The 20,235-nt window shown below is 45.6% G+C and overlaps 1 protein-coding gene across 2 annotated transcripts; it reads left to right on the top strand.

The window, feature by feature from the left end:
- The first annotated feature begins 5,249 nt into the window (after positions 1-5,249).
- Positions 5,250-18,809, top strand: FUT10 (fucosyltransferase 10). 2 transcript variants are annotated; one of them, XM_042787885.1, is made up of 5 exons: positions 5,250-5,455; positions 7,245-7,448; positions 11,027-11,312; positions 15,381-16,216; positions 18,563-18,809. In XM_042787885.1, exons 2-5 carry the CDS (start codon positions 7,368-7,370, stop codon positions 18,785-18,787), a joined length of 1,428 nt encoding a protein of 475 aa, XP_042643819.1. In that variant the 5' UTR covers positions 5,250-5,455; positions 7,245-7,367; the 3' UTR covers positions 18,788-18,809. The 2 variants fall into 2 exon arrangements, with proteins under 2 accessions (XP_042643819.1, XP_042643818.1); XM_042787884.1 differs by having other exon boundaries at positions 5,251-5,455; positions 7,242-7,448.
- Positions 18,810-20,235: the final 1,426 nt, after the last annotated feature.

The following is a 20,235-nucleotide window of genomic DNA, read 5'->3' as shown; positions in this document are numbered from 1 at the left end:
ATAGAGCAGAAAGGAAAGTGACTGTTCCTGACCTGCCAAGAGAGAAGTTACATTGTGAGTTCATTAAATACCAACAGCTTTCTATAGGCAGAGAGCGCTTCAGACACAGATCTTTATGAAATCTGGTTTATTAGCTTTGATGTTTGAACAACAATGGTTTTTTTGGTTGTGCTTCCTCCAGAACTAACACATAGTGACCTGCCATTGTCACTGCTTATGCTGGTGTCATCTTTATCAGCTATTTAACATGGATTACAGACAGGCCAGATTCTGCAATAGGATCTTATTTCCTCAGAGTGGCATAGCAAGACAAGGAACAGAAGTGAGCTCTGATGCCAGCCACTGGATGGAGCTGGTCCAAGAATATCTTGCTGATGGCATGGGACCAACAGCCGATAGGATAGCTAACCCACTGCCCTTAAGACTAGCTTCTGCATTTTTGGTCTGAACCTGTGGGTGTTGGGATCTGTGGACTGCTTCTAAAGGCTTAAGGGATGGTAACTGAGAAAAGAAGCCTGCTGCAGGAAGCTAAAGCATGATACAAACAAGTTGTGTCCTCATGAAAGCAACAGAATTCTGCAATGTAGGAGTCTGCCAGTTGAGGAAGCTTGAAAGCCATGAGTATAACTGAGTTTTAAAATGATGGACCGGACCAAAACGCAGTGGGATCACAGGAAATCCTTCCATTAACCGTACCTCTTCTGATTCATCTCCAACTGCGCAGTTGAATTTACCGAAGTACACACTTCTTGTGGCATGCTTTAGGCCTGCAAAAGCAGGAGGCTGTCTTAGCATGGATCTGCTTTACAAAATAATACTTAGAGGTTCTAGCTGTATGCCTCCTGGCTCAGAGTCAGTGGGGATCATTCATATTACAGGTCTAATATCTGTAACCATACTTAAAAGAGAATATTAAAACCGCACCTGAAGCTTCTACTTATAAATACGACTCCAGCAGCAGAAACCTTTTGGAAGAAGCAACAAATGGGATGAGAGCTGCAATGAAGATCTAAACAAAGAGTGGAGGATAAATCCTTTCCAGGATCCCCCTGGAAACTATGCTAGGGTATGACACTGTCCTGCACAACATCCTTGTGTCTAAATTGGAGAGGCATGGATTTGACGGATGGACCACTTGATGGATAAGGAATTGGCTGGATGATCACAATCAAAGAATTGTGGTCAGTGGCTCGATGTCTAAGTGGAGAGCAGTGATGAGTGGTGTTCCTCAGGGGTCAGTATTGGGACTGGTGCTATTTAACATCTTTGTCAGTGATAGCCAGTGATGGACAGTGGGATTGAGTGCACCCTCAGCAAGTTTGCCGATGACACCAAACTCTGTGGTGCTGTTGATATGCTGGAGGGAAGGGCTGCCATCCAGAGCGGCCTCGACAGGCTTGAGAGGTGAGCCCATGCAGACCTCGTGAAGTTCAGCAAGGCCAAGTGTAAGGTCACACATGTGAGTCAGGACAATCCCATGCACAGATACAGGCTGGATGATGACTAGATTGAGAGCAGCTCTGTGAAGAAGAACTTGGGGGGGTTAGTGGATGGAAAACTGACTGAGCCAGCAATGTGAGCTTGCAGCCCAGAAAGCCAACCGTATCCTAGGCTGCATCAAGAGAAGTACAGCCAGCAGATCAAGGGAGGTGATTTTCCCCCTCTGCTCTACTCTTGTTAGTCCCTATCTGGAATACTGTGTCTGGTTCTGGGGCCCACCATGTAAGAAGGACAGAGACCTTCTTGAGCAGGTCTGAAGGAGGACCACAAAGCTAATCAGGGGGCTGGAGCACCTCCCACATGAGGACAGGCTGAGAGGGCTGCACAGCCTGGAGAAGAGAAGGCTCTGGGTATTGGAAAATGGGTGAAGAAAAAATAATTGTATAGGGTACTGTGAGAACTTAAGCAATCAGTCGAACACCTGCAACGTGTCTGTTGCACAGAGGTCTTTGGGCTAGGCAAGCATGATAAACACCTCCTGGGAAATGTGTAAATTGGGAAACTCCTAATCAGAAGCCCCTGTCTTTTCTGAAAGGGGGAAATGTTGGGAAACTCTTTTACTAAACAATGGTTAGCCTTGAATTTAGCGAGGCCAATAAGTAATTAATGTGTATAGAGAAGATATCCTAACCTTAAGAATAGAAACATCCTATCAGGACAGCTCAGTCAAGGCTGATAAGGAAGACCAGCTTGGCCAGACAACAGAGTTGGGAAACATCCAAGGGGAAGGGGAAGAAATTCTCAGAAGACTCGTAACCATGAAAGAGAAAAAGGAGTGAGTGGGGTGCTAACTCCCCAAACAACCACTGATGACCACCCAAGACCCCTGCGCATGCGTAATGTAATTTTTCAATGCCAACTTTATGTAAATACAGAGAGGTGGATACTTCTCATAAAATACATGAATATTAATGTCTTTAAGGTATATAAAGAATGGACTTTTGTTTTAGGGCATGCACACTAGGTGGAGTGATCCCCTGTTGTCCTGGGTCTGAGTGAGTGATGCGTTTTTTTGGTAGCAGAGAAGGGGGCTACTGCAGTGGCCCCCTGTGAGAAGCTTCTCAAAGCTCCCCCAGCTCCAAGCAGGCCCCACCTCTGCACCAAGGCTGAGCCAATTAGCTGCGCCTCTGCGATAACGTATTTAAGAAGGGACGTGGTGAGGAGGAGTCAGACTTGTGAGGAGGAGCTGCGGCAGCTGCATGAACACCAACATCAGCGGAGGAACAGAGAAAGAAAGGAGGGGGGAGGTGTGCCAGAGCAGACACCCCCCTGTATCCTCTGGGGAGATGGCAGGGTGGCCCCACCCTAGCCACCCATGAAGGTCTGTGGTGGAGTAGGCAGTGATTTATGGCCTGTGAGGGGCCTCACAGAGCCAAGTAAGCCATCTGTGCCCGAAAGAGGCTGGAGCCTTGTGGGAAGAAGCAACCCCCACTGTTGTAGTTCAGCACTGGGAGGATTGCGGCATGCGGAGATGTCCAATGCTGGAGCAGCTTGGGAAGAGCTGCAGCCCATGGGAGGGACTCCAGTTGGAGAAAGCTGGTGTCCCATGCTGGAGCAGAGAGGGAAATGCTGTGGCCCATGGGAGAGACATTGGAGAAAGTTTGTGGAGGACTGTCTCCTGTGAGAGGGGAACCATGGTGGAGCAGGGGGAAAAAAAGTTCCAGAAGCTCTCCCCTTTCCCCCCCCCCCCCCCCCCCCCCCAAAGATGGAAGCAGCAGCAGCACTGACTGCACCCCCCATTCCCTGCTCCTGCGCCGCTGTGGGGAGGAGGTAGAGATATCGGGAGCAGAGCTGAGCCCGGGAATAAGGGAGGGGTGGGGGGAAGGTGTTCTCAAGATGTGGCAATGCTTCTTCCGTTACATGTTAGTGTCTGTAATAAATGTATGTTCTTTTTTTCTTCCCCTAATGAGTCTGCCTTTTGCCTATGACCATAATGGGTGATTTTTTTTTCCCTGTCCTTTCTTGAATCCCAAGCTTGGCTTATTTTCTTCTTGGTGCTGGGGGGCAAGGGGAATTGAGTGGCTGTGTGGTGCTCAGTTGCACTTTGAGCTCAAACCACAACACCTGTGCATCCAGTGCTGTAACAAAGAGAATGCCTATTTCTTAATGCTACATTGGTGTTAGAAGGTTTATTCCCAATTTCGGTGACATGGGGAGACCTTCTAGCAGCTTTCCAGTACTTCCAGGGGGCCTGCAGGAAAGTTGAGGAGGGACTCTTTATCAGGGAGTGTTGTGATAGGATAAGGGATAACTGTTTTAAACTGAAGGAGGGTAGATTTAGTTTAGATATAAGGAAGAAATTCTTTACTGTGGGGGTGGTGAGATGCTGGAACAGGTTTCTAGAGAAGCTGTGGCTGCCACCTCCCTGGAAGTGTTCAAGGCCAGGTTGGACGGGGCTTTGAGCAACCTGGTCTAGTGGAAGATGCCCCTGCCCATGGCAGGGGAGTTGGAACTAGATCTTTAAGGTCCTTTCCAACCCAAACTATTCTATGATTCTGTGAAATAAATCTGTCATGTTGCAGCACTGCAGTGTCAGTTACTAGTTTTCATTTTAGGAGGAGCCTGGTGCCTCAGAGAGAAATCGGAGTGTCATGGTGCAGTATGCAACGAGAGGTGGGTGTTGCTCCAAATGGGCTGCAGGCAAGCATAGCTATGGAGGAAAGGGGACAGAGCCAGAATGGCAGGGGTCAACTAAACTGCTGCAGAGGGCTGGGCTTAGGTTGTCTGCTGGGTACCACTGTGAGCCTCTCAGGAAGGCTGCAGGCATGACCCACCATAGAGTAAGGAGATGATCTGCGTGCATAACATTTGTGCAATTCACATCACTTGTGCATGTCAGATGAGGCACATCAGGTGTTCCCTCTTCCTCCTCTGTGCTTCTTCCTCCCTCTGCTCCCCCAGGTTATCACCCACTTGAACCTCCCCTGCCTGCCACATTTGGGTTAGAAGCAGCAGATACAGTGCTTTCCAGTGTTTGTGTGTAAATACAAGTAGGTATGAAGAACTGTGTGGGTATCAGATATCTCTGTGTTAATACAAATGTGTATGTATGAGATAGATGTGTTGTAAATAGAAACATGTATGGTTCATATGTCTGTATCTGGTGGATAAATATGGGCTCTGCCCTGAGGCCGCAGAACCAGTCTTTCAGAGGAGATACCTTTCACTACAAATAGCAAATGCCAAAAACTGCATAGTGAGGGGCTCAGCCTCTGGAAACACCGAGCTGGCAGACCGGACTGTTTTCTGGTCGCGGTGGACAGCCTTGCGGGGGGCCTCCTCGGCAGGGCTGGGAGCGAGGTTTGGTCTCGGGGGGCAATGCCTGCCGCTGCTCTGCGCCTGAGGGGCGAGGGATGCGCTCCCTCCCGCTGAGCCGGGCCGGCTCTCCAGCTGCTTCGGGGCCGCCCGGCGTCCGGGACGCGTTTCTTCTGACAGCCCTCTGGCTTGATTCGGTCAATTAGAGTCGTCGTTAGGATAACACCGGCTGAAATAACGGCGCTGTTGTAAAATAAATAAATAAATAAATAAATAAAACGGCAAAAGCGCAGTTACGACAAAAGCTGTAGAAATCAGTGACGGATTTATTTTGGGGGGGGGGGGTGTGAGGTCTTGCAGTGCGGAACTTGCAGGAAGATGCGGGCAGTGATGGCGCTCTCAGGCCGATTAGCTCTTTGCGTTTATTCTTTAGGGCCAGGGGACCCCGAAAAGAGTGGACACCCCCGCCCCGCCCCGCCGGTGGCAGTGCGGTGGGAGGAGAGAGGCGGGGACCCGCCCCGCCCCGCCGCGGGGCCGCTCGGGCCCTCGCCCCGCACCCGTCCCCCGCCTCCTTCCGTGCACCAAGTAGGTGTGGAAACTGAAAGTAAAGAAAAAACAACAAAAACAAACAACGCACCCCAACCCCCCTCCAACCCAACCAGAGGGGGACGGCGGCGGCGTGGTGGGAGCGACTCTCGGGGTGAGTCGAGCGGCGGGCGCCCGGCCGGGGGTTGCCCGGCGCGCGGGCGGGGAGCAGGGCCGGGGCTGCTGCGGGATGGGCTCAGCCTCGGGGCGGCAAGGGGCGGTGTTGCGGGGGCAGGAGCAGCAGCAGCCCCGGTCGGGATGCTGAGGCCGGAGAAATGCAGCGAGGCAGGACTCTCCTTCCAGGAAAGACGACAGGGAGAGCTGGTAGGAAGTTTGCAAGGATTCGCAGGGAGCTGCTGCTTCAGCAGGACAGCTGTGGGTGATTTCTCCGTCTTCCCTCAAGTCCTCAGGGCCTCCGCTCAGCCTGACGGAGGTGGGAAAGTGCTTCAAGGTCATCTTTGCCAGTGGAGTTGGGACAGAGCAGAGCCTTGCGTGGCTTGCTCCATGTACAGACTGGACCACACCGCTGGGTAGAAGCACTGAGTGCTGCAAATGCAAGAATGCAGCTGTGACCCAGGGCAATACCCAAGGGCAGTTAGCACAGCACACCCATGGTGCGGGCAGTTCCCCCTCTAGAAGAACACCGAAAAATGGGATAGTTACTGGAATTTTACCGGGGCAGGGGGTAGAGGGGCATTTAGTGAGTCATCGGAGTCTTACTGTTTGCTGTGCACAGGGTAAGATGTGTGGTATGAAAGATACTGTTCTGCTCCATGGTGTGCCTTGAGTAGATTTTCACCAACACAGTTGTGGACTGAATTCAGCCCCTTCCCGCTCTGGTGCCCCATTTTGGCTATAATGCAGAAGATGCAGAGACTTTACAAAGATCCTGCCTGATTTGAGAAGCACTCAACTGGCAGCCGTGTAATTTTGTGCCTGCACAAAACTTTCAAAAGCAGCTGTCCTGTGCAGAGCAGAACTCACACAGCATGATTCCATGTGAGGTTTTACTAAAGAGACTTTTCTGATGGTTGATGGGAAGGGAAGAGCTCATATTGCAGTAGAAGCAGAAACAAGATAATTTTTTTGTCTCTAGCTGCCAGCACCACACAGGTAGTACTATGGCAGGCAGAAGTTTTGGAACCCATCCCTCTTTGTCAGGTTTTTGGAACTTTTTGAATGGGATTAGAATGAGGGTAAAACTGGCAGGTGCATGTACATGGACACAATAAGATCATATATATCTTCTTTTCTTAGTAGGGCTCTGTGAAAGCTAAAAAAAGCATTGATGAAGGAGAAGAGTTCTCTGAGGAGGGGCAGACCTGTATAGATGTAGATGACAGGGAAGGGGAAACTTCTTAAATATAAATGTTTTTATGTGTGGAGAGAATTTGTCTGTGTGCTGTATGATTACTTTCTCTATGCATGGGGCTAGGTATGCAGGTGAACAGAAGTCCAAGAAGACTGTCATGTAGTAAATCCCAAGGACAGATAGTTGTGTGCCTCCTCCAGAAGCATTTTCAAGGCTTGCCTGGGGAAAGGAAGTCTTTCATCACTCTTCTGTTTGTGAGGCAGGTGAAAAGCAGCACAGTTTGCCCGCTGAAAGTCAGGAAAACAGCTGCTCTTCCCACACAGGACTGAGCCAGACCCATCAGTGTCTTTCTATGCTGACTGCAAGGATGAGTATATGTGATCCTGCTTAGAGAGGGTGCCCAAGTCCAAGATGACCAGAGGGAGAGTAGATGCCTGGGGCTGTGCATGAGAGTGCTGTTTTGTACAGGCTGCTTTCTGGATATCTGGCTCAAAATGTGGCTCTAGCACCTATGGAAAGGTATAGGTAGACATCAAGATAACCACTGAACTTGAGGAGGGGTCTTTATTGACACTGTACCCTTTTTCAGCAGCAGTCACCATGAAGAGGACTAAGGATGGAGTGGAAAAGACCGGCAGCAAAGGCTGAAGACTTTAGACAATCTGGCCTGCCTGATGCCTAGCTCTAACTGCTCTGGCAGGCCTGGCAGTGCAGCATGATTAGGATGAGGAGGAAGAAACTATGGGCATCTTGCTTCTGCTTTGCAGCTGCCTTTTTCTTTGTGGTGATACTCCAGGTACAGGGGCAAAGGGAAGTGGGGAATGCATGAGATCTCTCTCAAAGTATGATGCAATTCTGGCAGATGAGAGAGCATTGAAGGAGACAGATGTTTTCTATACAAGTCAGTGCTTTAAGAGGAGTCTTTAAAGAAACTCTGTCAGTAACATTGCTTGGTGGTAATAGCTGACTCCAGAAGTGACATTACACAGCAGACATCTTTCTTGCATAGCTCCTTGGCTCCTGGAGGAATTTCTCAAGGGTGGTGTACCAGACCATGCTAAATTGTGTTGCCTCCATCCAGCATTTCCTCCCCTGTTCATGTGTTTGAACTCATTAGACAGGGAGGCAAGGCTGGACCCACTTCATACTAATGTGGCAGACAGACCAGGGAAGTCTGAGCACATCAGTAATGGAAATTTGTCCATCAGTCCTTACTCAAAGGCCATTCTTAATATTGGGAAGTCCAAAAAAATGCATGAGAGAAAAATCAATGTGGAGGCATATCATTTTGTGGCTGGTGCAGGTAACCCTAGATTTTCATTAGAAGATAACAGCTTTTAAACAAATTGAATAACCCTTGGCTGGCAGTCATGGGACTGTAGGAGACTTCAGTCATGAGAGGGTCAGGATCTTCCCGAGATATCCTTCCCCTTGGGCTGTGCTCTAAACTGAAGCTTTGGTTCAGACTGGTACCTCAGGTAACTCCCAGTGGAGCCAGCAGAAGGACCTCTGAAGCACTCCCAGGCCAGCTGTCTACTCCAAATTGGAACCATTTCTTGGGGACAGTCATAGACACTCAATGGTCACTTTCAGTTCTGTTCCCCTGAACAAGGCATCCAAAGGTGATATGGCTGCCCTAGCATAGCAGCAATGGTAGCAAGTCTTTAGGACCTTTATTGGGAGGATTTGTGACTCTGCTGTACCTCCACAGCTAAGCAGGTTTGGAGCTGGTTAGAGCTTCCCTGTGCCTAGCTGGGATTTTTATCTGGGAGTGTTCACTGGTGACACTTGGTGCCCTCATGCTGGAACTGCTGTCAGTATAGTTGGGGTGTATCACCCTACCCCTTCCACTCCCCACTCCCACCAGGAGTTCAGAGAGAGCTAGTAGAAATTCTGTGCAAATAATAGGGACTCCTTAAGTTAAATCAGGGCAAAATTTGGAAGCAAAGAAGGAACATGTTCCTGGAGAAACCTGGACATGTAGTTATAGACTTGTTTCAGTTATATTGCTGCAGTTATAGCTTGTCAACCTATTAGCTATATGAATCTTTTCCCTGGCTAGTATCTTGTCCACTCACCAATGTGGGAGAGTTTTCTGTATTTTTCTGTACAGCTGCACTGTGCACAGCCTTTTTCTGTGTGCTGTCCCAGTATCATGTGTTGCACAGAGATTATTTAGTCTAGCTACAATCAGTTTATTTTGCTACACAGTGAGAGCAAATGACACAGCAAGCAGCAAAATGAATGCATGCAGTAAAGCTATCAGGAAAGATGAATGTTTTCAAACTACTTAATATAAACAACGGTCTCCCATTTTTCATTATCTTCCTTCAGAGCCATCTGACAAGTGAAAGTGTTGTGGCTAAGGTTGTCTGGTGGCCACAGATGATGATGTAAGAATGATGAGTTGCCCCATCATTCTTACAGCTGTTCCTGGGTATCATGGTTTGAGCCTGGTTGGCAGCCTAACACCATGCAGCCACTCTCTCCCGGTTCTCTTCTGGCAATAAGAAGGGACAGGGAGTGAAGCTTGGGGAAAAAAAAAAATCACCCTTTATGATCACGAGCAAAAGGCAGACTTGTTAGGGGAAGAAAAACCAGAACATATATTTCTTACTGACACAAGCAACACTTAACAGAGTAGGACAGTGAGAAGCATTGCCACATCTTGAGAACACCTTCCCCCACCCCTTCCTTCTTCCTGGGCTCAGCTCTGCTCCCGATATCTCTACTTCCTACCCCCAGCAGTGCAGCGGCAGGGAACGGGGGGGTGCAGTCAGTGCTGCTGCTGCTTCCATCTTCAGTGGGGGGAGCTTCTGGAACTTTTTGCCCTGCTCCATTGTGGTCCCCCTCTCACAGGAGACAGTCCTCCACAACTTTCTCTGACGTGAGTCCTTCCCACAGACCACAGCGTTCCCCACACTGCTCCGTCATAGGTTACCAACTCTCTCCGACTGGATTCCCTCCCACGGCTGCAGCCCTTCCCGAGCTGCTCCAGCGTGGGACTCCCCCGCATGCTGCAATCCTCCCAGCGCTGAATTACAGCAGCGGGGCTACCTTTTCCCACAGGACCGCAGCCCTCTTTGGGCACAGCACCTTAATCAGTCAGGTGAAAAACACAGGCCGTAAATCAGTGTCTCCGTAGATCTTCATGGGTGGCAGGGGGGGCCGCCCTGCCATCTCACCACAGGGTACAGAGGGGTCTCTGCTCCGGCACGCCTCCCCCCTCCTTTCTCCCTCCGTTCCTCCACTGACCTTGGTGTTCACGCAGCTGCAGCAACTCCTCCTTACACATCCGACTGCTCCTCACCACGTCCCTTCTTAAATACGTTATCGCAGAGGCGCAGCTGATGGGCTCATTTTTGGAGCAGAGGTGGAGCTGACTTGGAGCTGGGGGAGCTTTGAGAAGCTTCTCACAGGGGGCCATGCCTATAGCCCCCTTCCCTGCTACCAAAAAATCCCACCACTCACTCAAACCCAGGACACTGGGGTAGCATTATGCACTGCCTGTGAAGATGGATGCACAAAAACCCATTTGCATGGTAGTGGGAAAGTCTTTGCTCTGCTAAAGTTAAGAGCAAGAGCTTTGTATCCTGTGGCAATGCTTGCTGGCACCATTTCTGTCACTTTATTCAACCAGCTTCTCTGCCCCAGGACACTTTTTTTATGACAGGTACTATCTGTAGAGAAGAGTAGCGGCTTCATGACCACCAGAAATCCCACAGATTTTCTGGGGACTTCTGTCTCATGGCTGATGGTGAGCTGTGTTGGAGGCTTCTCCTAGGGAGTGGAGAGTTTTTAAGGTTCCTCATAGAGTTTCAGATATGCAAATGGTGGTTCATACTAGTAGTTCTTTCACTTCTCTGCATACAGATGGGATTTTTCTCCTTTACCTAGCCATGAAGTTGTAGTTTCATTGCCTGTAAGACCTGTCTGCACCTGGTTTATTCAGTCAGTGGCTTAAAAATTAATAGGGGTGAGTGCAGATGGCCACACAGAGACATGAAGGCTTCATGTTTTTTTTTTTTTACAACTAATTTCCAGAAGGAACCTGGCTATTGAAGGGCTGTTCTCAGTTTTGTGCTTTTTCCAAGGAGAAAGTAGAAGTTGTATTGTTAAATCATAGATGATGTGGCCGTACCTCAGTACAGAAATGTATTTCCTGCCTCCTCCTTACAAACTCAAATTAAAGCTTTTGCTGTTCTGACATAAGATCACCTGGATGGTGGCTGCAGACAGTGAAGTGCACCCACTTTGCTTGAAAGAAACTTCACAGGCAGACTTAGTGCTTGGTGCTTAAACTCTGATTTGTCAAACGGATGTCCTGGCTAATGACAGTAATATCCTGTGATATGTATGTTTATTTCCCTGAAGGTTATCACTGAACTGGGCAATTCAGAGAACAAGGTGTCGGTAATCTCCAGTTTACACAGTGGCCTATTAAAGCCTGTGGAGAGATACGCTTTTCAGTTTAAGAAGCAGGAACTTCACAGCAGCTTCAAGACAAAGTCTGATGTAAATCACTATCCCGTCCTGCTCTGGTGGTCTCCCCTGACTGGAGAGACAGGGCGATTGGGTCAGTGCGGAGAGGATGTTTGCTTCTTTACTATCAACAAGGCCTACCAACACAATCAAATGACAAGAGCATTTCTGTTCTATGGTAAGGATATGTTCCTTTTTTAAAAGAGTAACTTTCCCTCCTGCCTCCTCTTTAGAGATTAAATATTCTAGGTCGCAGTCACCGAGAGTAGGAAACTTAGACAGCTCATTGCCCTAAACTTTTCCTGGTGCTGAATAGCTTCAGTAGAGATCCAGAGATACGCATTCTCTGTAAAAGTACTCTGAAAACTGCCATGCACATCTGTGGGATGACAGTTGCTTTGTCTCATGCTGCTTTCCAATCACATGTGCTCCCTGTTTATGGGAGAAATTATAATTTCCCTTAGTTGCCAAATCATGAAAAGGCAGTGTGAGATCAAGCCAGTTTTTTTCATTTTTTTTTTCAAACCTTCTAAAGGTTTTTGTTGCGCTTGTTCAAGTCTTTTGTTTTAAAATAATGCTCTTGCTAGTAACTGTGCAACTCCTCTGTCTCATGTGCCAAGAGATTGCTAGTGGACTGTAAATGGAAAGTAATGAAAGAAACCTATTGATTCTGCATAGTGAGCAGCAGCTAGTACAATCTCCTGAGTTGCTCTGGCTCTGCTACCTCAGAAACTTCCCACTACATGTACTGTAAAGTGTGTCTAAAAAACACAAATATGCATCTCATAGATGTAGGCTTTATTTTGTCAATTTTGTTCTTTTTCCCCACACAGTTGCTTTTCAGTTAAAAAGTGAATCCTAGGCGGAAAAAATAAAACCAAATGCTTTTCTGTGACTGGCAAGCTCTTTGCCTGGAAACAAAACAAAATTAAACGGAGTCCTGAATCTCATTCACTTAGTCAGGATACAGTTGAACTGGAAATATGTGAAAGAAGGGCCTTTAGCTTGGTTGTTAACAGTGAAACAAAAACTTCACAACAATGGTCTTTTCAGAGCTCCAAGTAGGTCAGCTTTGTCAGTTGATAATATGGTGGTCAAGCATGAAAGCAAAGGAATAACAGCACAGGAATAAGAAGCTCACCCAATTAAAGACAAGGAAAGCTGGATTTGCATCACATGAAAGCTATAAAGTCGGGTGATTTTGGTCTCTACTAGTAATTCTGTTTGTTTCAGCATTAGGAGGACTATTACTGTTCATTTTTAGCAGGCTTGTAGACATAGTTTGCTTACTTATTTTTAAAGAACTATTTATGGGAAAAAGACTCTCCCTGTAGTTGTTTTTTTTTTTTTTTTTTAACTCTTCTAGTGACACTGGCTAGGAACTGTGTAAAGACAAGTGTCAAAATATTCAAGTGTTAGTTATTTTTAAATGACAATAAATGATCTCACAATGCTAAGACCAGCAGGAACAAAGGTCATAGATAGTATTGAAGGTGATAAAATATGTTGCATCAGTACAGAAAAGCTTTACACACACACAACCCTGATGCACTGAGCTGTGGGCCTGCAAAAAGGCAGATTTTTGTGTTCCACAGTTTCCCTCTAAACACCCTGCTGAGTGAAAACTTGATCATCTACATTACCATGCTAAGGTTGGAATAGGACACTGTTTCACCTTCCAAAGAAACTGCATTAATTTTCCCCTAATACTTGGTCACTGCACTAGTCAAGAGAAGAATGATCGAAAGATTGGGAAAAATAATATGCAAAAATACGGGGTACAGATTTTTTTCAGCAGAACTGCTTTGCTAGGAACCCCTTCTTTTCTGCAGCTTGTCCTGACTTATTGGCCTGTCCTGGGAAGCCCCTAGGTGTAGATGATGACTTTGTCAGGTGCCATCATTTCCTGTTTGGAAGTGATATGTGGCATCCACTTGCTGGGTTTTGTCTCTACTTTTGGTAGGAATTCCCAAATCCACCTTTTCAGTGTCACATACTTCACAGAGTTTTGCATGTAACGTGAGCTACCCATGCAACTGAGTCAACATAAACCAGATCTGGTGCCATGCTGTCAGAGCTTCATGTGGTGATGTTCCAAAGGGAGGAGGATGTCTCACTTTTCTGTGCTGGAACATTGAGTCCTTAGAGTATGAGTCCTGAATAAAAGATGTCCCCTAAGATGCAGAATATCTTTCTCTTCTGCACTTTGCCACATATCTAAGATTTCCTAATTAATAGTTTGGAAGTTGAAATTGCGCATAATTGTAGTCTTGTTGTGCTTTCTTTATCCCCTCATAAGTTCCTTTGTTTTCTTTATCTCACAGGATAGGGAATATGCTGATGTTATCTTCCCTTTAATCCTTAAAAGCTATTTTTCTTCTTGCTGGACTGAGATTGTTATATTAGAATCATTCATTCTGATGTGCTTGGATCCATAGTTCGTTTTTCTTTAAGTTTTTCTTTGCCTAATTCTCTCCTTGTTTAGTAAATTTTACATGTTGCATTTTTGTCTCTCTCACATCCTTTTACTTGTCTCAATCTTTCCTGCATTTTCCCTCCCTCTTTCCTGCAATACTACCTTAAAGAGGCAGCAGCCTTGTGAGAGAGCTGAAGTGCTATGGTTTCAATCCACAGCATTTCATTGTTGTCTGTATGCACTGCTGCTTCTCTTCTGGGCATCACTAAGAACAAAGTGTTTTCAAAACCAGATAGGACTTATAAGCTTCCCTGTCAGAATTTGATTCAGTTTTCCTCACCTTTTTTTATCACTGTAACAAATCAAAACCAGAGGCAGCAAATAGCATTTTTCAGTGAGTGGCACAGCCTTTCATCCTTTTAGTGTTGAGGGCTTGGGACCACTCTTCAGTGGAAAACAGGTCAAATACCCAGTAGCCTTAAAAAAACTCATCCAATGCTCTTGAATGATCTTGCAGTATAAGAGGTTTTTATGAAACTCTCAGCTAACACCTATCTTCATTGCAGTAGTGATGTCTTATGTTAGTTTTACAAGGTCATGTTTGGAATCATCTTGGCAGGCTCATGCAGCGACAAAGAGCACTGGGCATTTTTTTTCCTTCTTTATACATTAGTATTTAGATCAAAATTCTGTGTTAAACTCTTGCTTGCTCCCTCTTTTTTCCAATCAGCGATTTGAGATCAAGTGTAGAACAGAGTCTGAAAAGTTATGAGTGTGATTAGGATGATAGAGTAGCTGGTCCAAAGAGAAGGGATTTGTAGTATTTTCTAAGTCTTCTCTTCACTATTTGTTTCAGTTTATGAACCTCCCTTGCTTGGCAATACAGATTAAAAGTTTTGTATATTCAGTGCTTGTACTTAAGTATACAGTTATAAAACAGTGAGGAAGTGTCTTGACCAAGATTCATCAGCTTTGCATTTAATCTGTGATAAGGCTAGTTGTGTGAGTGTGGTACAGCAGTACGGAAGGGAGAGCAAGTGTTAGATTCATGAGCTGGTATTTTAAATTCAGTTTTGCATAGACAAGCCTTTGAGAAAAGGCTTCTACGTTTGTCCTAAAGCTTCCACCACAGCCTTTCTAAGTTGTTCTGGAGGCTTCCTGTCCTCACAGGGAGGTGGAAGAAGCTGCAGTGCTCTGTTTTTAGAGTTTAGGCTTGTTTCTTCTTCTACTGTTGGCATTAGTTTGAGGAGACATCTTCTGCCAGATGCTGCTACTTTGTGTATTTGGTAGGAAGTTCTCTTTGATAAACTAAATAGACTGGCTTCCAGAGTCTCTACAGTACAATGTCTTTCCAAGACTTGAAGTCATTCTTCTAATTTTTCTCCTTAATCCTGTCCAATATTTCAGCATCCTTTTTGTTCTGCTATGAGAACCAAATTGAGCCCTGCAGTAACCATCTCCCTCACATCATAGAGGCAGTTTCCCTATTTACAGAACCATGGGATTATTAAACATCATATTAGTCTTATTTCAGTGCATTAAAATATAAAATTCCTAGTGAGCCTTTAAAATGAGAGGCCTTTAAACCAGTATGACCTGAAAGGAAACCATTTCTAATATTAGCTACTGATCCTCATTCTCTAGATTCTTCTGCTGCCAAATTCAGTTTTATTTGTCATAATACTCCTCTGTCTTTGTTGTACTGCCTTATAATGTCATAGATGCAATGGTTATAGCGCTGATATTAAATTAAAACTAAACTTCTGTGTCACTGTAGTTAGTGTTGCATGATCAATATGGCTGGATTAAACACTGTTTGCTTTTGTCTAGGTACTGACTTCAGTATAGACAGTTTACCCCTCCCTCGTAAAGATTATCATGACTGGGCCCTTTTCCATGAAGAGTCGCCAAAAAACAACTACAAACTCTTCCACAAACCAACCATCACCTTATTCAATCACACTGCAACCTTTAGCCGCCATTCTCACCTACCATTGACCACTCAGTACCTTGAGAGTGTAGAGGTCCTGAAGTCGTTAAGGTACATGATCCCACTGCAGGTGAAGAACAGCTTGAGGAAGAGGCTTGCACCACTTGTATATGTGCAGTCTGACTGCAACCCTCCTTCTGATCGGGACAGCTATGTGCGTGAGCTGATGTGCCACATTGAAGTAGACTCTTATGGGGAATGTCTGCATAACAGAGACCTTCCTCAGCATCTCAGAAATCCAACTGTCATGGATGATGCGAACTTCTATAAAATACTGGCACAGTACAAGTTCATTCTTGCTTTTGAAAATGCTATCTGTGAAGATTACATCACTGAAAAACTCTGGCGACCGCTGAAGTTGGGGGTGGTACCAGTGTACTTTGGGTCTCCCAGCATTGTAGACTGGCTTCCTAGTAACAAGAGTGCAATCCTGGTATCCAGTTTTTCACACCCTCGGGAGCTGGCCCACTATATTAGGACACTGGATACAAATGATCAAGAATATGAGTCCTACCTGCAATGGAAACTGAAAGGGGACATTTCCAACCCAAGGCTGCTTACAGCAATGAAGGAACGCAAGTGGGGAGTGCAAGATATCACCCAGGACAATTATATTGACACCTTTGAGTGCATGGTGTGTAACAGAGTGTGGGAAAACATCAGAAGGAAGGAAAAGGTACACATGACTTTGTCCTTGTATCTCAGTGAGGCTTTAAAATGGTGCTAGGTTCAGATTTGTCCCAGGAAATTTGGTTACCAGATTTCTGGCCAGCCTACAACCACTGGTCAACTGGTATTACAATGTCATTTGGGTTGTGGATCCTCATGTCAAAATGTGTTGGCAAAAGGTGTGGATGCATGGCCAGAGCATGTGTTCCTTATACTGCTTCAGTGCTTGAGCTCATACACATTGATCTTTGAGCTGGTGGTCATTTCAGCAGAAGGCTTGAATTGTTCAGGGAGGGGGTTTTTATTAGGCTACAGAAAGTAGTCTAACGTGCTGAATTGCATTAGATGACCTGAAACATTTGAAACAGGTTGCCCAGAGAGGCTGTGGGGTCTCAGTCCTTGGAGGTGTTCTAAGACTCATCCCAAGTCTGCCCTAGGCAAATATATATGATTAGACTTGTTTGGAAGAGGGAACTGGGCTAGATGATCACTGGAGGTCCCTCCTGACTTAATGGATCCCTCTGTGACTGTTTGGGTCTGCTTATGTGTGGGTATATTGAAACCTGTAATGACAACATGCCACTGTCTGTGGCCACATTTGATAACTAAACATTGAAACATTGATGTTTAAGCCAGGTCGTGCATTTGTGAGAGAAATTAGACCTATTCCTCCTGGTCTAATCCTCCTGAAATTATACTGATACAGACAGGCTAGAAATGTCTGTCTTATCAGGAAGCCCAGCGCTGAGCATTCCAGCAGTCTTGCAAGGATGACAGCCATGACACCAGAAGGCCATTTCAAGGCACCATGAGCTGTTCAGTCTCCTGAGGCTACTAGCTGTGGTGGATTTGGCTGGTATAAACAGAACATTACTTGGAATTAGACCGAAGCTAAAAACTCTCACCACATATATTTTTGAGTTGGTGATTGTTAATTTTATTTGCCACATTCCTTTAAGATTTCCAGGTTTACGTACCAGGCGTCAGTAGCCATTTTTTAAACTCTCCATGAGCTCAGTTATCAGCATGAATTAAAAAAACCCTTTGTGCATCCAATAATGCAACTGGTCAATGTCTTTAGTATCCTACATCTGTCCTGTATCCATTAGGCCATGTTCTAGCTGGTCACAGTCTGAGCAGTACACTATGTGGTCATCCAGTAAAGGGGAGATGAATAAACCATTTGATGTTACTAAGGTGAGCTGAAGTGATAGGGAATGCAGACTGGTTAAACATTACATTTAACCAGGCTTTTCTGTTTGAATCTGGTGCAAATCTGGACAGATGTCCTGTCTTTGAGCTAGGAATACAGCCATGAAAAAGTATAGAATACAATTAGATACAGCTATTCCTTCCCCATGCTTTTGTGTCTCTCTAGTCAAGATGGTTATTGTTGTGGTTTGAGCCTGGTCGGCAGCCAACCACCCTGCAGCCGATCACCCACCCTCCCTCCCACACCTGGGAATGGGGGAGGGAATTGGAGGGGTAAAGGGAGACTCACAGGTTGAGATAGAAACAGTTTAATAATGACAATAAAATGAGAACAATGACAGTAATAGAAATATAAACGGGCAATGCACAATGAATTGCTCACCACCTGCTGACGCACACCCAGCCCGTTCCCGGCCAGCGATCTTGAAATACCAAGATCCCACAATCGCAATCCCGGAAGTGAGAGAGAGCAAGAGCTCCTTCCCAACCACCCCTCCTCTATACAGTGAGCATGACGTTCCATGATATGGAATATTTCCTTGGCCAATTAGGGTCAGGTGCTCTGGCCGTGCCCCCTCCCTGCTCCCTGTGCCCTTGCGCACGGGCAGGACATGGGGAGTCGGAGAGTCCTTGAAGTCTCAGTAGCAGCTGAAAACATCAGTGTGCTATCAGCATTTTTCCCATACCAAACCCAAAGCTAAATCCAAAACACAGCACTCATCTAGTCCCTGAAAAGGAATATTAACTCTATTTCAGCCCAAACCAGGACAGTATGAAGACCAGTTTTCTCTCCTGGTCAGATTCACGGCTTGTTTATTCTCCCTAAAAAAAGTCTCTTTAAGTGTACGCACATTAAGATGAAAACAGAATACAGTGATGAAAGTAGAACTCCTAGCCTTAGAATTTCGGTTTGGGTGGGCTGGTGCTGCTTGTTTGCAGCCAGATTTGATGAGACTCAGGCTCTGCCAGCATGACCACCCTTGTCCCAGACACTCAGGGGTCAGCTTCCCCTCTGACATCCACCAGGACATGACTAGATCCTCTAATAGGAATGCTTTGATAGTTTACTAATGTCATAGCACCTTTCTTCTCTGTCTACCAGGGTCCCTGAATAACCTCTTTTATTTGTCTCCATTGCCAGGGATGGCTGCCCCAGAGATGGAAGGCTCAGGTTAACCATTTGAGCTGCCCCAAACCAGAGGCATTCCAGTTCTCGTCTTCAAACCCTGGCTGGACTTCTCTCCAAGGGATGTGGATACCAAGCTTCGAGCAATCCAAGAAAGAAGCCTGGGTGCTAAGGTACCTGGTGGAAAGGAACAGAAATTTTACAGCTCAAGAATTTTGGATGCTTGTATTCAAAGAATAAACATAATGACTTGTAAAACAGAGTGAGCTCCTCAGAGAAGTCTATGGAATTTTCTTTTGTAGGTGACCTTATCATATGTAGGATTGGTAGCCATATGAATTAAATGTGTAAGATTGAATTTAGTATGTTCAAGTGCTCAAGGGGTACTAAGAAGTGCTAAACAATAGATTCACCATGCCAGATGATATGTATATATTTGTATTTATATTTAGAATTATTTATATTTATATTAATTGTCTTTAGTTCAGATGTTTGAGTATTAAGGCACAAATTGTCAAGGTTCTCAAAGTCCAGTTTTAAACACACAGCTAATTCTTCTGAAACAGAATTCTTCTGAACAGATGACTCTCCCTACAGCTTTAGATACATACATGTGTTAATGGCCTCAGGACCCCTTTTTCCTAGACCAGGAGCCTCCTTTGCTACATTGATATCCATGAGCTGGAGAGCAGCAACCACCATTGCACTGGTACAGCTTTTGTGCTGCTTTGGAGCCAGAGGGAAAACTTGGGACTGTGTTCCTGGCTAGTTATTTATTATCACTTTTTTCTGGCATCAGCAGATTTAGCAGGGACTTGGCAGGTTTTGTGTCCTGACACTGAATGCCAATGTAAAGTGCATTAGTGCTTGGCACAAGGAAGCACCATCTGTTAGTGTCCAGGGACAGATTGAATGAAAAATGTGCTGGCTCAGATTTACCCACCATCTTCTGCTAAAAATAAGCAGAGCACATGAATATCTCCACTCCCCAGAAAAAGGGCTGGCCTCAGTCTGACTTACCTTCTTGTCTTTCTGATGACGGACTAGTATTTGTATCATGTATAAACATGGAATTGTGTGCTTGAAAGGGCAGGGATAAAACTGACAGTCCGTTGATGCTGAAAAGTCTTCAGTAGGTACAAGGACAGGTAGTCAAGCAGCCTTTCGGTTTTAACACAGAAAACCCCAGATTACTTTTTCTGACAAGGAAAAAAACTAAGTGATCTTGGTCATCACTTGCCAAAGGACAGACCTTTGTCTGGTATGCAGACTGTTGCAGTTTGCAGCCCAAATTCTTCCAACCTCAATCTACGGAGGAGACAACTTCCACAGGATCTACAAAATGGCATTATCTGGGTGGAGTCATTCAGATGAAGGACATTCATACACCTGCCCATGTGTGATAACAGGCAAATGTAAGTACTAATATGGAGTTCTTCACATTGATGGAAAGGCAGATTTTCACATCTGATAATTTCCATGCGATTGTTCCTTGTAGCAGGCTATTTTAAGATTGCTGTCAAGCATCTGGCTGTTTGATGAATGGGTAGTCATGGGAAACAATGTGAATAGCATTTACACCAAGAAATTCAGCTGCAAAATTTACTTACCTTGGAAAAGTTTCCTCACCAGAAATTTCCTCACCAAATAGCTGGTGAATTTTTTTACTTTTAAATGTAGCAGGAAAA

This window comes from Tyto alba, unplaced genomic scaffold (assembly GCF_018691265.1).
Source record: "Tyto alba isolate M040663 unplaced genomic scaffold, T.alba_DEE_v4.0 Super-Scaffold_13, whole genome shotgun sequence".
NCBI lineage: Eukaryota > Metazoa > Chordata > Aves > Strigiformes > Tytonidae > Tyto > Tyto alba.
This window is presented reverse-complemented; position numbering and strand designations above follow the sequence as displayed.